Source organism: Sitophilus oryzae, unplaced genomic scaffold, assembly GCF_002938485.1.
Source record: "Sitophilus oryzae breed Bouriz unplaced genomic scaffold, Soryzae_2.0 scaffold_1059_pilon_pilon, whole genome shotgun sequence".
Lineage (NCBI taxonomy): Eukaryota > Metazoa > Arthropoda > Insecta > Coleoptera > Curculionidae > Sitophilus > Sitophilus oryzae.
The window spans coordinates 223461-236390 of record NW_022145681.1 but is presented as its reverse complement, the minus strand read 5'-3'; the positions used below and the strand labels follow the sequence as shown (position 1 = coordinate 236390).

The 12930-nt window shown below is 33.3% G+C and overlaps 2 protein-coding genes across 2 annotated transcripts; both read right to left on the bottom strand.

Annotated features, from left to right (window-relative positions):
* Positions 1–450: 450 nt before the first annotated feature.
* On the bottom strand, positions 451–6325 carry LOC115876521 (venom allergen 5-like). Its single transcript, XM_030892334.1, has 3 exons — positions 6003–6325; positions 2822–3067; positions 451–908 (listed from the first exon to the last, which is right to left on the bottom strand). Exons 1-3 carry the CDS (start codon positions 6188–6190, stop codon positions 554–556), a joined length of 789 nt encoding a protein of 262 aa, XP_030748194.1. The 5' UTR covers positions 6191–6325; the 3' UTR covers positions 451–553.
* A 1383-nt stretch (positions 6326–7708) lies between these two features.
* Positions 7709–8491, bottom strand: LOC115876161. The gene has a single exon (XM_030891849.1). It carries the CDS (start codon positions 8489–8491, stop codon positions 7709–7711), a length of 783 nt encoding a protein of 260 aa, XP_030747709.1.
* Between the last annotated feature and the right edge of the window lie 4439 nt (positions 8492–12930).

Below are 12930 nucleotides of genomic sequence, written 5' to 3'. Positions count from 1 at the left end.
TACGCTCCTTCCTTAGTCTTCTTATTCAAAGGACGGGTGATAATCAAAGACCAAAATGATATTCCTCGCAAATTTTGAAGTGTAATTAGTGGAAAAGTCAAAAGTTTGTTAACTTTTTCCATTAATTGAAAAGTACTATCATTAATTATGACGTTCTGAATGCTTACATTAAAATTAGGTGAACAAACTTCTACGGCTAATTGAAACTACTAATTTATTCCACTGATTTCGAGGTTCTGAATGAAGCTTATGTCACCGCAAAATATTCCGCACACTCATTTCATTGGCTACTTGCAAATTTGAGAATTTTTATTGATGGGACGATTCGTCTAATTTTTTACGAGAAACATCGATAAAATATCGTTTCCTCCCTTACGGATGCCCCGTAGCTACAGAACGGATAGACGTACTGTACAAAACAAACCTAGATAAATAAAACTACAATGGCTTTCAATTTATTTGTATTTTACATGTTACACTTTACGTAAACACTTAATTTCTGTACTTAATTTACAGAAAACATAACGTATAACTAACTAACATGATAGAACTCTCACAGAACATTTAAAATAATTAAAAACAGAACCATAGCATAAATTGTCAAAATAGGATAATATTTTACAGCAGATCCGCACAGACCATCCCCACATCTGGTACCTTCAGGACACATACTACACGGTGCACCTTCGGCTAACATTTCACCCGTGTCCACATTACCAGCTGGTCCATAGTTACAAGCTAAATTGCAAATCGTATTTCCTTCTTCCTTTTTTTGTGTCATTGCACATCCTATAGCTTCTGTTTCGGCCCAAATGATTTGAGTAAAATGTCCAGTTCCTTGGATCGCTTGATAAGCGCTAGCCATTTCTTTTATTTGATCCTTGTTTAGAAGACTGATTTCATCATACCTACAATTTGAATTATTTTTTATATATTTAATATTCATACAGTCTGTTGCATCGCCGACCTCAATATAGGAGACATAGGAAATCCCATATAAATTAATAAGTTTTTCCCATTTTATTTTACAGAAAAATGTATTTGAAACTTTATAAAGAATCCTTGAAATGAAATAAATTGTTCATTTTGAATGATTTATACAAATATGTTCTTGAGTTATGACAGATACAAAAATACTAAATTAATCAAAAAAATAATACGGTCCTGATTAGAATAGTGATCCCGTAAAGCATCCCCTCTAATTGCAATGTTATCAATAAAGAGTTATACAGGGTGGTCGAAATTGGTCTGTTTTAACAGAAAAACCCTATTTCCTGACTAGATAGAGCAAGGGAAGAATTAAACCCCAGCATTTTTTAAGTTCATAGCCAACTATGATTTCCATTTAAAAATTTATATTTTTCATTATTTCTGACAAAAAGAGCAAACAGAAAAAAAAAACTGACTACGCCACTGGATTGTGCTTAAAAAAGTGCCCTAAGAACGTTTTTACAGAATTTTATTATTCCGCGAAATACAAAAGTTATGGGCAATTTTCCAAATGGTAAAAAATTCAAAAAGACTCCCTATCTCAGTTGGCAGTGAAAATATCAACAGGCGGTTTACGCCACTAAACGTGTCTCAGAAATCGAGCCCATGACATCTATGTCGGTTTTGCTCTATCTAGTCAGGAAATAGGGTTTCTCTGTTAAAATAGACCAATCTCGACCACCCTGTACAGCTCGGCGATGCAACACACGATATAATTAAATTATAACATATTTAAAAGGTAATACATAATTAAGACTTAGTAAAAATTAACAAAACAATTGGAGTGAAATAAAAGATCTTCTAGAACTGACGTTAGCTTTGTCCGCATAGCGACATATCCAACCCGTTGTCAATTTGTTTCTGCGGATCGTTGGTTTCCAACTGGTTTCAAAACTGGATTACACTTCTGCGAAAAATCAATTAAAATGTCAATAATACATTCATTTGACAGTTCTGTTCAATGTTTATTTATTTTATAGATTGGATGGTATATAAAATACATATTTTTCTTATTTTGTCGTAAATTATTCTTGCCTAATTAAATTTGATTAGGTAAAGTCCAAATAAAAAAAAATGTGTGTGCACTAGTAGGTACATACCAAAAGTCACTATTTCGAAAGTAACATAGCGACGGGAGCACCAACGCCAATCGTAACCAACCAAATCGCGACAGACAAAACCGGAACCCTAGAAGCGCTCCAGCGACTGCTAGAACGAAATACGTCCCCGCCGAGGTCGAGCGTCGACAGTAGATGGCCAGTTACAGCAGGGACCAGTTACTTCTGATCGCGACAGACGGACCTATGGCTCTAGGAGCGCGACGGCTGGAGAGAAGTTACGTCGCCGCCGAAGTCGAGCGTCGATAATCAGTTACCAGTTACTTCTGTTCGCGACAGGCGGAACTACAGCTCTAGGAGCGCGACGGCTGGAGCTAACATGCGCGACGCTACGTACATATCAGTGCCAGTTACTACTGTTGGCGACCGACGAAATCGCGACGGCTGGAGCTAAACACGTCGCTATGCGGTTACTACGGTTCAAGCTAACTTCAAGAGCAAAACGACATTGCAAAAAAATACCGCTCCAAAATCGCATTACTCAAATACCGACACATCACTAGTTTATTATAATATAATATAATGAACTTCATTATTTCCTATGCTTATTGCTCCATATATATTTTGTAATATGAAAATTTGGGATATCATCTCCTGCTACATTGTTTTAATCCGAAACACGTATTGATGGTAAGGGTCATCTTAAACCCACCGATATAAGTGGCACTACATTCGCATGGAATTTTGTTCAGACAAAGAATCTGAGTGCTTACCAAAGTCTTGTTGCTTCTGCGTATTTGGATCCGCAATCCCCTTCGCCAGCAAATTGTACCTGCCATAAATTTTGACCGGCCGCTGGATACTCTGGACTTCCACGACAAAAATCATGTTCCATAAGTAGACATCTACCTACATTACAACTAGCGGTAAACGCTAGATCACCATCCCAACGTAGACTACGCATATTGGCAACGGTTAATCCTGAAGTTTTCGGTTCTTTACCATTGGCAAACTTAGCCCTATTGAAGAAATAATGTACAGTTAAAAAGTGTAATGCTCCATAACTGGCTTAAAATGATCACTATTTTGAATGTCAACAATTTCTGATGCAATTTTAGAAAATAACTATTTGTCAGTTCTCAAAAAGTCTACTTGGTTAAAAAATTGTTGATCGCGCTTATTGATTGTAAAAAAGCAAGGAAGAAGTAATAGTGTATTACATACCGAGGAGGGAAGTGTTTCATTACTGTCGAGAGATTAACTAATCTCGAGAAAATAATGATAACTTTCCTCCGAGGTTTGTATACTATTTTATTTACAACCACATCATTAATTAAAAAATAGGGACAGTATTTTATTTTGAAAAAAAAAATATGCGAAAATTTGTCGTTTTCTGTTTTGGTATTTCCATATCTTTAGTTACCGGTACCAGTGGTTGTTATGGCGCAAACCCTTCAACAGTAAAACAAACAACTAAGTGACAGTTTTGAATTTCTCGTTTTTATCGCTTTTTCGAATTTATATAACATAAAAAGCCAGAATGTTATCGGAAAGTTCTGATAATGAAGACTACTTCAATATTGGTACTCCACCAGAACTTACAGAAGCTGCAAAAAGAGCAGAAGCCAGTTTACTTCCAGAGAAAAGTAGGGGGCGATATGAAATAGCATTGAAAGTATACGAAAAATAGTGTGCCGAAAGAAATGCTAAGAATATTGCTTCGAAGACAGTCGTGATGGCATATTTTAGCGACTTGGCAAGGCAGAAAAAGCCAACTACTCTTTGGGCTACGTACAGCATGATAAGGACAATTCTAGAATTAAGGGAATAGACTGACATATCAAAATATCACAAACTCGTCGCTTTTTTAAAACGCCAGAATGTAGGTTTTAAGCCAAAGAAGTCTAGCATTTTTACCAGGCAAAACTTGGAGGATTTTCTCACGAATGCACCTCAAGAATTCCTTCCTATTAAAGTAAGGCCTTTTTTTAAATAAATGTATTAAAATCTTCAATTATTATTGTTAATCTTCTTGTTTATTTTTGTTGATGTTAGATAAGTATTTAATAAAGATATTACAAGAATATTTTGCTTAATTAAATGAGGCGAGAAATAAGAAAAACCGAGTGAGGGAACTGGGTGAAGAAAATGGGAGTGAGGGAAATGGTAGAGGGAAGAAATGTAAATAATTTGACACTTTCAAATTTTTTAAAAGTTAGTAATGTCAGTATTACATATGTGGTTGTAAATAAAATACTATATTTATATTCATACATTAAAGACAGGAGCTACATAATTGTAACCGTTTTAAGACACCTTTTTGGCAATTTTGGGTGACTTTTTTCACAAATTAAAATTTAATAAATTCCTTACGCTTTCCTATGTTTATCTTGTTTTATTGTGTTATTATTCATTTTGCAATCGATTTATTATGGAGTAAGAAGTATTAAAACATAATTAGCGAGAGATCATAAAAATATTTTAATATGGATGACTTTCGGGTTGCCAGTAGCGTTCTATTTTTTTAACGTAATATAGTAATATAACGTAATAATATAAAATAAAGCAGACTCAATAATTTGCTAGACTTGTTTTATTTTGAGTCAATCGTCAATTTATTTTTCATGTTTCTCTCTCGTAACCTTTGAATAAGAAGACTAAGGAAGGAGCATAATGCTATCCATGTATTCATGCATGGTGGGCGGAAAAAGCGCCATAAAAGCACTCTAGGGTGGGGATCCTTGACAGTTCTGTTTGACGATGCATTTGACACATTTGAATTTGATTTGAAATTTGGTGGATTTGTCAGTCTTTACGGAGCTTATTTTATGTTATTTATTATTTATTCTACTACTGATAGTTGTATAAAGGTAGTAAATCTAGATGGAAATTGTGGCAGAACTTTAACAGTGACACTATCGCGATTTATCGAAAAAGACTCTAAAATAGTTGGTTGTGTAGCGTGCGGTAGATCTCGGCAAAAATTGAGTGAAATAATGGAACAATTTTTCGCTAATAAGTGACTATATAATATACATACGTGTAGTAAACCGTTCATTTATAAAATTCACTTAAATTAACTAAATTATATATTTTTCTTGCATTTTAGCTTTTATTTATTACTTGTCAAAAATTAGATGTCAAAGAATTTAGGTACGTTAATTTGACTTACCTGCTTCAGTAGCGTATCGGATGTTTGTGGTAATAAATACTTATTATAACTTATCTATTTTTATTAGAATTATATATTTTTATAACAATTTTAATAACTACCAACATTTATTCACAACGTAAAATAAAACAACAAATTATTGAGTCTACCCCACGTCTACCCTACATCATAGTTTTACATTTTTTAAATAAAATTAGAACGACACTGATAAACCGGAATTTAAGTCGGCCATACTTGAGGCCCATCGCGGTGTACCTAAGATTTTTGATATGCTCCTTCCTTAGTCTTCTTATTCAAAGCTCGCAACGCATTCATTTGATACTAAAATCATAGGGGTATATAAGAAAATTTGGCATGGGTGCTGAAATGTGACATCGAATTTGACAGCAACAAATGCATATTTTGCTGGTATTTTAATTGTAACTTTATCTGTGCCCGGCTGTAATTATTATAAATTTTTTAGTAATTTGAATTTGAAGGTAGATTTTTGCAAATTACATTTAAATGCCTATTCCAAATAATACGAAATTCTAGATGAAAGTACAACTTCAACGCCTCTTCAAAAAAGTCCAATACCAATGTTTTGATTTAATAATCATAAATATACCACACACTAAAAAATATAAACTTGTTTTATTTGTCCTACAAATGAACTATTTCATAGGATTAAGATTATTAAGACACTCAGTATATCAGATATGTTTGAAAATTTGACCAAGACTCTCAAACTATGATATACAAAAACGATAATGGGAAAAAAATAAATTATAGACATATATTACCTTAAGGCATTATGGGATTTAAGTATTTTTTCCTTATTGAGAGTCATAAAAGTGCATGGCTCTGTTACGCTACAATCTCCCTTTAGTGTACATGCTATATGTTCTCCTCTATTACAATTTAAAGCGCACCAGTCCATACAATACCCGCTGTTAATTATGCAAAAAACAACAGATATATAAATTCTCATTTCGAATATTTATGAAATTTCGATGACATTGGATGACATTAAATGAAGTGGAAAGAAATTGGTAGCCATGGTTATAAATTTAATTTTTGTACAAAGTGACTTATTTCCATCACAACCATAGATAAAAGAAAATAATCTTCTATTAAGATAGATATGAAACTTAATAGTAAAGGGGGGGGGGTCAAAGCGCCAAAAGGGTGGGTCAAAGCGCCCCTCCGTGTTCTTAGTAGAGACTACGTTTAACCCAGCGCCTTTGCCTTTTCTGATGTAAATATTTTTTATGTTTATATTTGATTTCAAAGGATTTGTTTTTAAAGTTACACTGATATATTAGTATATCAGAGTAGACAATTGCACACCACCATAATTGAAAGAAAATAATCTACCAGTTTGATTACTAAGTAAATCTAAACAGTAGTGCCCTTAAGAATAAAGTTTATTAATTAGCAGAGAATATCATATCGTGCAGTTGCCAAGTCATTTATAATTCTGACAGAAATAAAGATACCAACAAATATTGATACTAACAATTTGTAACAAAATTGTTGAATAGGTGCTTAAAGAGAAACTAAATAAAACAAGCTGATTTGGTTTTACATGAGGTCTCACAACTTTTTATAGTGGAAGAATTGTATTGCGAGACTTGGCATTTTTTTACATTCTATGTTTGATGGGATTTATAGGTATTTAATTTGTTCAGTAATACTTTTATTTATAATCTTTATAAAAAATAATCATGAGGTGAAGAGAGGGAGATGAACCCTTGCTTAAAAATATGTATTTTTCTTTAATCTCCAAGAACTAGAATCTAAAATTCTCTAATCAATCGATGAATAAACGATGTCCTACATTTTCGGTAACAAGTAAAAATATTGTCCGGGAAATATACCGTTGGATAAAGACATTTTAGAAACTTCATCTAAATTTAGCAGTGATGCGAAGGAAAGTAAATGGCGAAAAAACAAATAAAAATATCGTGGTCGATCGGTACGACCTAACTGTAAAACGGTCGGTCGATACTATTCGAATGAGATTTTGTGGTACTGCCACCTGCTCTCGAGTTTGACACACTTCTCGGCGTAGTAAACACTTCCGAGCAATGAATGATCGAAAGATTCGTTTTTTTTTGGTACTTTAGAGCTCGCTTAATTGAATGGTCAACGTTGACGGGATATTAACTTATTTTGGCGTCTATAATTACAAAGAAGCTTATTTATTGAAGCAGATCACGACCAGATGATTAAACAGATAAAAAAGTAAACGTTTATAGGCTTTTCAGATGAAGACATTATTACAGCTGTTTTTTTTTTCTTTTTTTTATACAGGGTTTTTCAAAAAACCTGGGAGATTCCTCACGTAAAAATAAGATTTATTTTTCATAGCAACATAGGTCCGATTCTGCTTTGCTTCGTAGCTATAGAGTGTTAAAATATGGTTAAAATCTTAATAATCTTTCGATTTATTATAATTTTATATATATACTCCAGGGTTGTCGCAACTAGCGTCGCATCCCCACGCCTAACTGCCGCGCCATCTGTTACGATCAAGAACATCTTCCTCTTCCAAGTTACGGTCCTCCATTGCTCTTCTAATCGCCTCATTCCAGGATCTTCTAGGCCGTCCTCTTTTCCTTTTTCCAGGAGGCGACCAGCTGTAGATACTGTAGGGCCATCTTTGGTGTTCCATGCGTAGCAAGTGTCCAAACAACTTAAGGCCCCTCTGTTCGACTCTATCCACTATTGTCTGTGTGGCATCCATTTTGGCTCTGATTTCCACGTTCCTAACTCTGTCCAGTTTAGATACTCTCGCACTGCGTCTCAAATAGTCCATTTCGAGTGCATTCAAAGCTAGCTTTTGTTCAGCTTTTAAGGTCCAAACTTCACACCCATAAGTTACTACCGACTCCACTAGGGCTCTTCCAATATATATTTTTATGTTTGGTCTTATGTTTTTGTCCCACCAGATGCCATTCAGTGCTCTTATAATCTTCCGCCCTTGTTCTATTCTAGCAAATACTTCTGTTTTGTCCAATCCCTTTCTGGTTATACGTGCCCCCAAATATTTAAACCATTCAACCTGTCTGAGCTTTGCATTGTCAGTAATAAAAATATCAAATTTATCATCTGAATTGGTCACCAGGTATTCCGTTTTATCAATGTTCACAGTAAGGCCCCATTCCGTGTATGCCGAATTTAACCTGCTCATCATGAATTCAAGGTCATAAGCATCTTGAGCTATGACCACCTGATCATCGGCAAAATTCAATGTAACCAAACAGTCATCTCCTACAGAGACGTCCATTCCCACATCTCTTCTTCCAGTCCCTAAGAACCACTTTCAAATACAGATTAAATAACAGAGGCCACAGAGGACATCCCTGTCGTAGGCCTTTAGTTGTAAAAATTACCTCAGACAGATTGTTACCGCTCTTAACACGAGCTGTGTTGTTGTTGCACCTTAATTAAATTTATGAGACATTCATCCACATCAAGTTGTTCCAGTATGTACCATACTTTAACTCTGGGGATGGAGTCGTAAGCTTTTTAAAGGTCTACAAAAGCTAGATGTGTATCTTCTTCACGTGAATTCCGTTTTTCTATCAGTTATTGGATAGTAAATAGATTATCTATACATGAACGCCCTGCAGTAAAGCCACTCTGCTCTTCACTGATTTTGTTTAAGTAGATATTTCTAACTTATTCCTAATTATTTTTGTAAAAAGTCTGCTGAAGGTGCAATTCACACTAAGATCTCTGTAGTTATTCGGGTCTTTTCTGTTTCCTTTTTTATTGTATAGAAGTGATATAGGCTAACTTCCATTCATTAGGTATTTTATTCCGATCTACACAAATTAATCAAGAATTAATCATATCATCGATCAATGACACGATCTACAAAGAATTAATCATATCATTTAATTTCTGGTTTGTTTTTAAGCTAGTGATAACCTTGGCGGCGGCTTAACCATGAGATCAAATGGTCAATGCCCCTCCCAAAAAAAAATCAGGAGAAATTTAGAAAAACCTATTTAAATTATGCTTTTTGTAAATCACTTTTTCTCATCCTAAGATATTCAAAACTATTCACAAAAATCTTCAATTTGTGCAATTTTCGCTTGAAAACGTTTTATTTAACCCATTTTCCCTACTGGCGCATGGCGGTCAAAATTTCATTTTGTCCTTTGTTCCCGCTGTATTTTACACGTATTAAACAACAAATACCGCGGCTGGTGACGCCAAACAAGTTAAGATATACTACGGATAGAAAATATAATGGGTTAAGGTGCGATAGATATAGTTTATATTGGCCATTGACCACGTCATTCATAACAGGATTTCAGTCACATTGCTGGAAAATTTTCGCCGTTTGGGCACTTTGGGTGTTTATAAATACTTAAATTATAAAACAACACAGGTTTTTGTATCGTTTATCGCGTATCGCGTATAATGTTTGGTTTAGTCAATATAAATCAATATTTATATTTTTAATTTCGAAAAAAATCCGATCTAGTTTTAGTTGTCGTAGCTTTGTCGTAGCTGAGGATTTGAGGTGTAGCGCGAAATTTGTGTAGGTAATAATAATTCATAATTTTCTGGTTATGGATAAATGAACTGTTGACTGATTCTGGAATAGATATTTTCAAATAAACAACATAGTATTTAGTTTGTAAAATCGTGCAATGACCACCTGTTTAAAAAAGTAAGGGTAGGTTTCATTTTAACATAATTTGCATTTATTTTTAGATTTATTATCCTTTAACTAACTAAACGTACAAGTACCTGGTAAGAAACCAATTAAATTTGGGCGCGTCTTAAAAAAAATCGACGCAATATTTTTAGATATTGACCTCCCTACAATAATGACCACGAGCCGCCACTGCTGATAACAGGTGATAAATATTAGATTTATTTTATATTTATTACCAAACCAAATGAGCAAAATCCAATCATTGTTGATCGCTTCGTATAAGTTTCATTGGAGACTTGAATAGGCGACATAACCTCCTTAATTACCGTATTTCCAATCATACGGTCTAGTTTGAGTTTTAAAGCTTTCAACTATTTAAGCCAAAATACACCATCAAGATACGAAAAGAAGATAAGCAAATAACTTTTGAAATCTGTCGGACCGAGGCGTGCCCTTTAGGGCCAGCAACTTCTATAATAAAACAATATAATCAGATTAAACGCAGATTAAAGCGAAACTTTTTTAATTCAACTTTGCTAAAGAGGCTTTATAAGCTATTTTCGCATCAATGAGGTTGTTTACATGACATCAACAAGCGAAAAGAAGACGAAGGGTATTTAGAAAGACAGCAAAATGTTGCAATTAAATAAGAGACAATATGGTTTAACTTTTAATGAGATACGTTTTGTCCTTTTATATTTTTAATTCGAGCAAGAAAATAGAGATTTCATTTTTTTAAGTTCGAAACAATTTGAAACTTGAAATTATTAATTTCTTATAGAATCGGATTACTTATTGTTAGATCGGACATCGGAACGTCGTCGATCTGTAGATTATACAGGATGGGTCTTAAATAAGTGCAAATATTTTTAGGGGTAGTATATTTTGAACCCTGAAATTTAAAAATTCACAATCCTTTACAAAGATGCAACCGGGGGGGCATTGAAAATGATGAATAAAAACGTAAAAATATGATTAGTGTTAATATGAGTGTATTACATACATATGTTTAAATAACGAACTTAACAAAAAACAACAGATTTAAAGATTCACTGAAAAAGTAGTAATGTTAAAATTAAATAAAACATTATCAATAATAATTATGCGATCGCGCCTATCCGTAAAACAAGCAAGCAAAAAAAAGAATTCTTACGGAAAGTTACACTTTACGATATAATTTTTTAAATGTTAAAGGCAAACCCCATTTAAACACAAAACTTTTTAATACCTACTACTGTATCTAAAAGACTTTTTTTAAATTACTAAATTCTTAGCCACGCTTCTGTTTTTCTTGGCTGTTGTGCGTCACGTCACAGATTAACAGACCCACGTTTGCACCACAAGGCGATGCTGCAGACCACTAGGTAGACCGGTCGTAGAAATTTATGTTATACAACTTGTAGTCAATCTACACAAATATTATCAAAAACTTTTTTTCTTTTAAAATGTGTTCAGATTTTGTAACAAAATATAAGTCAAAATCGCAAAACTGAAATTTGATATGAGTTTCTTAGTTTTTAACTAATATAGTGGCGAATTACAAAAATTCCTTTTCAATGAAAATTAATGAGTTTAATAAAATAATTTAATAAATTACTAGCTTTTTCTCGCGACTACGTTCGCGTTACACCTCGAATCGTTCATGAATTGATTTAAATGATTTTTTACTTCTTTATAGAGAGCTAGTGAGCATAGATGTTTTTTATTTTTCATCTTTTTTTTATTTATTAAGAGCACTAATACTCTCTTTATAAGTTATTTTTTATTCTTTGAAGGATAATTGAGGAAGATATATTTCGTTATGATGTCACTAAATAAACACTTGTATAAAATTTTATACTGTCTGGTTTATAATGTTATAATATTGCATTTTCGTACAGCAAACTTTCATTCCCTATTCTACTCCCTAAGGGTATAAATTTCATAAATTCGCTTTACCTTTGTGCCAATTTTTATGTGTATAATCCATAGGTCACCAAGTTTTATATAAATTTTTACTAACTTTACCCATTTGGTTGATGAATTTCAAAAATTTCTTCTAATTCTTTTTGTAGGACTTCATTCTTCTGGACCAAATAGTAAGGAATTTTCATACAACAAACTGTTTCAAGATAATTTTACTCTCTAAGAGGATGAATTTCCTAAAATCGCTTTGTGTAGCTAATTCACTAATGTCGTTTAAACGAACCTTTGTGCTAATATTTATGTATCTAAAGCTGGCGGCATGAACTCACTCTAAAATATCTAAAAACGTAATATATAATCTAACTGATACACCACTGACAATGACAAATAATTTATTTCTGGAGGTATTGTGGTAAGGTGTTTTTCAGGTATGTTTTAGTATTTAGTCGTTTTACACAAATAAATAGTCATTAAGCACTATAAAAATACTTCATAACAAATCTACACATATATACCTTTCATTTAAAAAAAGAATCAATATTGGTAAAGCGGTTTCGGCGGGATGGATGCAACAAAAAAACCCTTTGAGCTTTTATATATGTATGGATTAATTATTTTTCCAACATATTTTACTTTGCAAATTTTTATAAATATTCAGACTCGCCAATATCGTACTCCACCGTGTCCAGCCTGTTTAGCCAAACGTAGGCCGAGTCCTCTTCGGCGGCGTCGTGACCCTGGCCGAAGGAAGAGTCTTGAAGACGCTCATCCGCGCATAGGAATAAGTTGACTGCGTAGCGTATTGCGTATTAATCGATTCTGAAACTTTCTATCTCGTGTATAACATGTTACACAAGTTTATTATTTTAATCTCGATTTTAATAGATAAATGTGTGAAATGCCACCTGAATATCTTCCGCCATGACATGTTTTTACTTTTTTAATGTGTTACATATTATTCGTAGTATTAGTGGTATTATATTGGAATCAGCTTGACATTAGTGGGGCATTATATGAGAAATTTTGGTATTTAATTTGAATTTTTGGCATTAGTATACAGACATTTGTCAGCGGTTTACTCCTTGTAGATAATCAAAAAGTTTTTTGATAAAATTTGCTTTTTATGTCAGATCATTTCTATGAAAAAT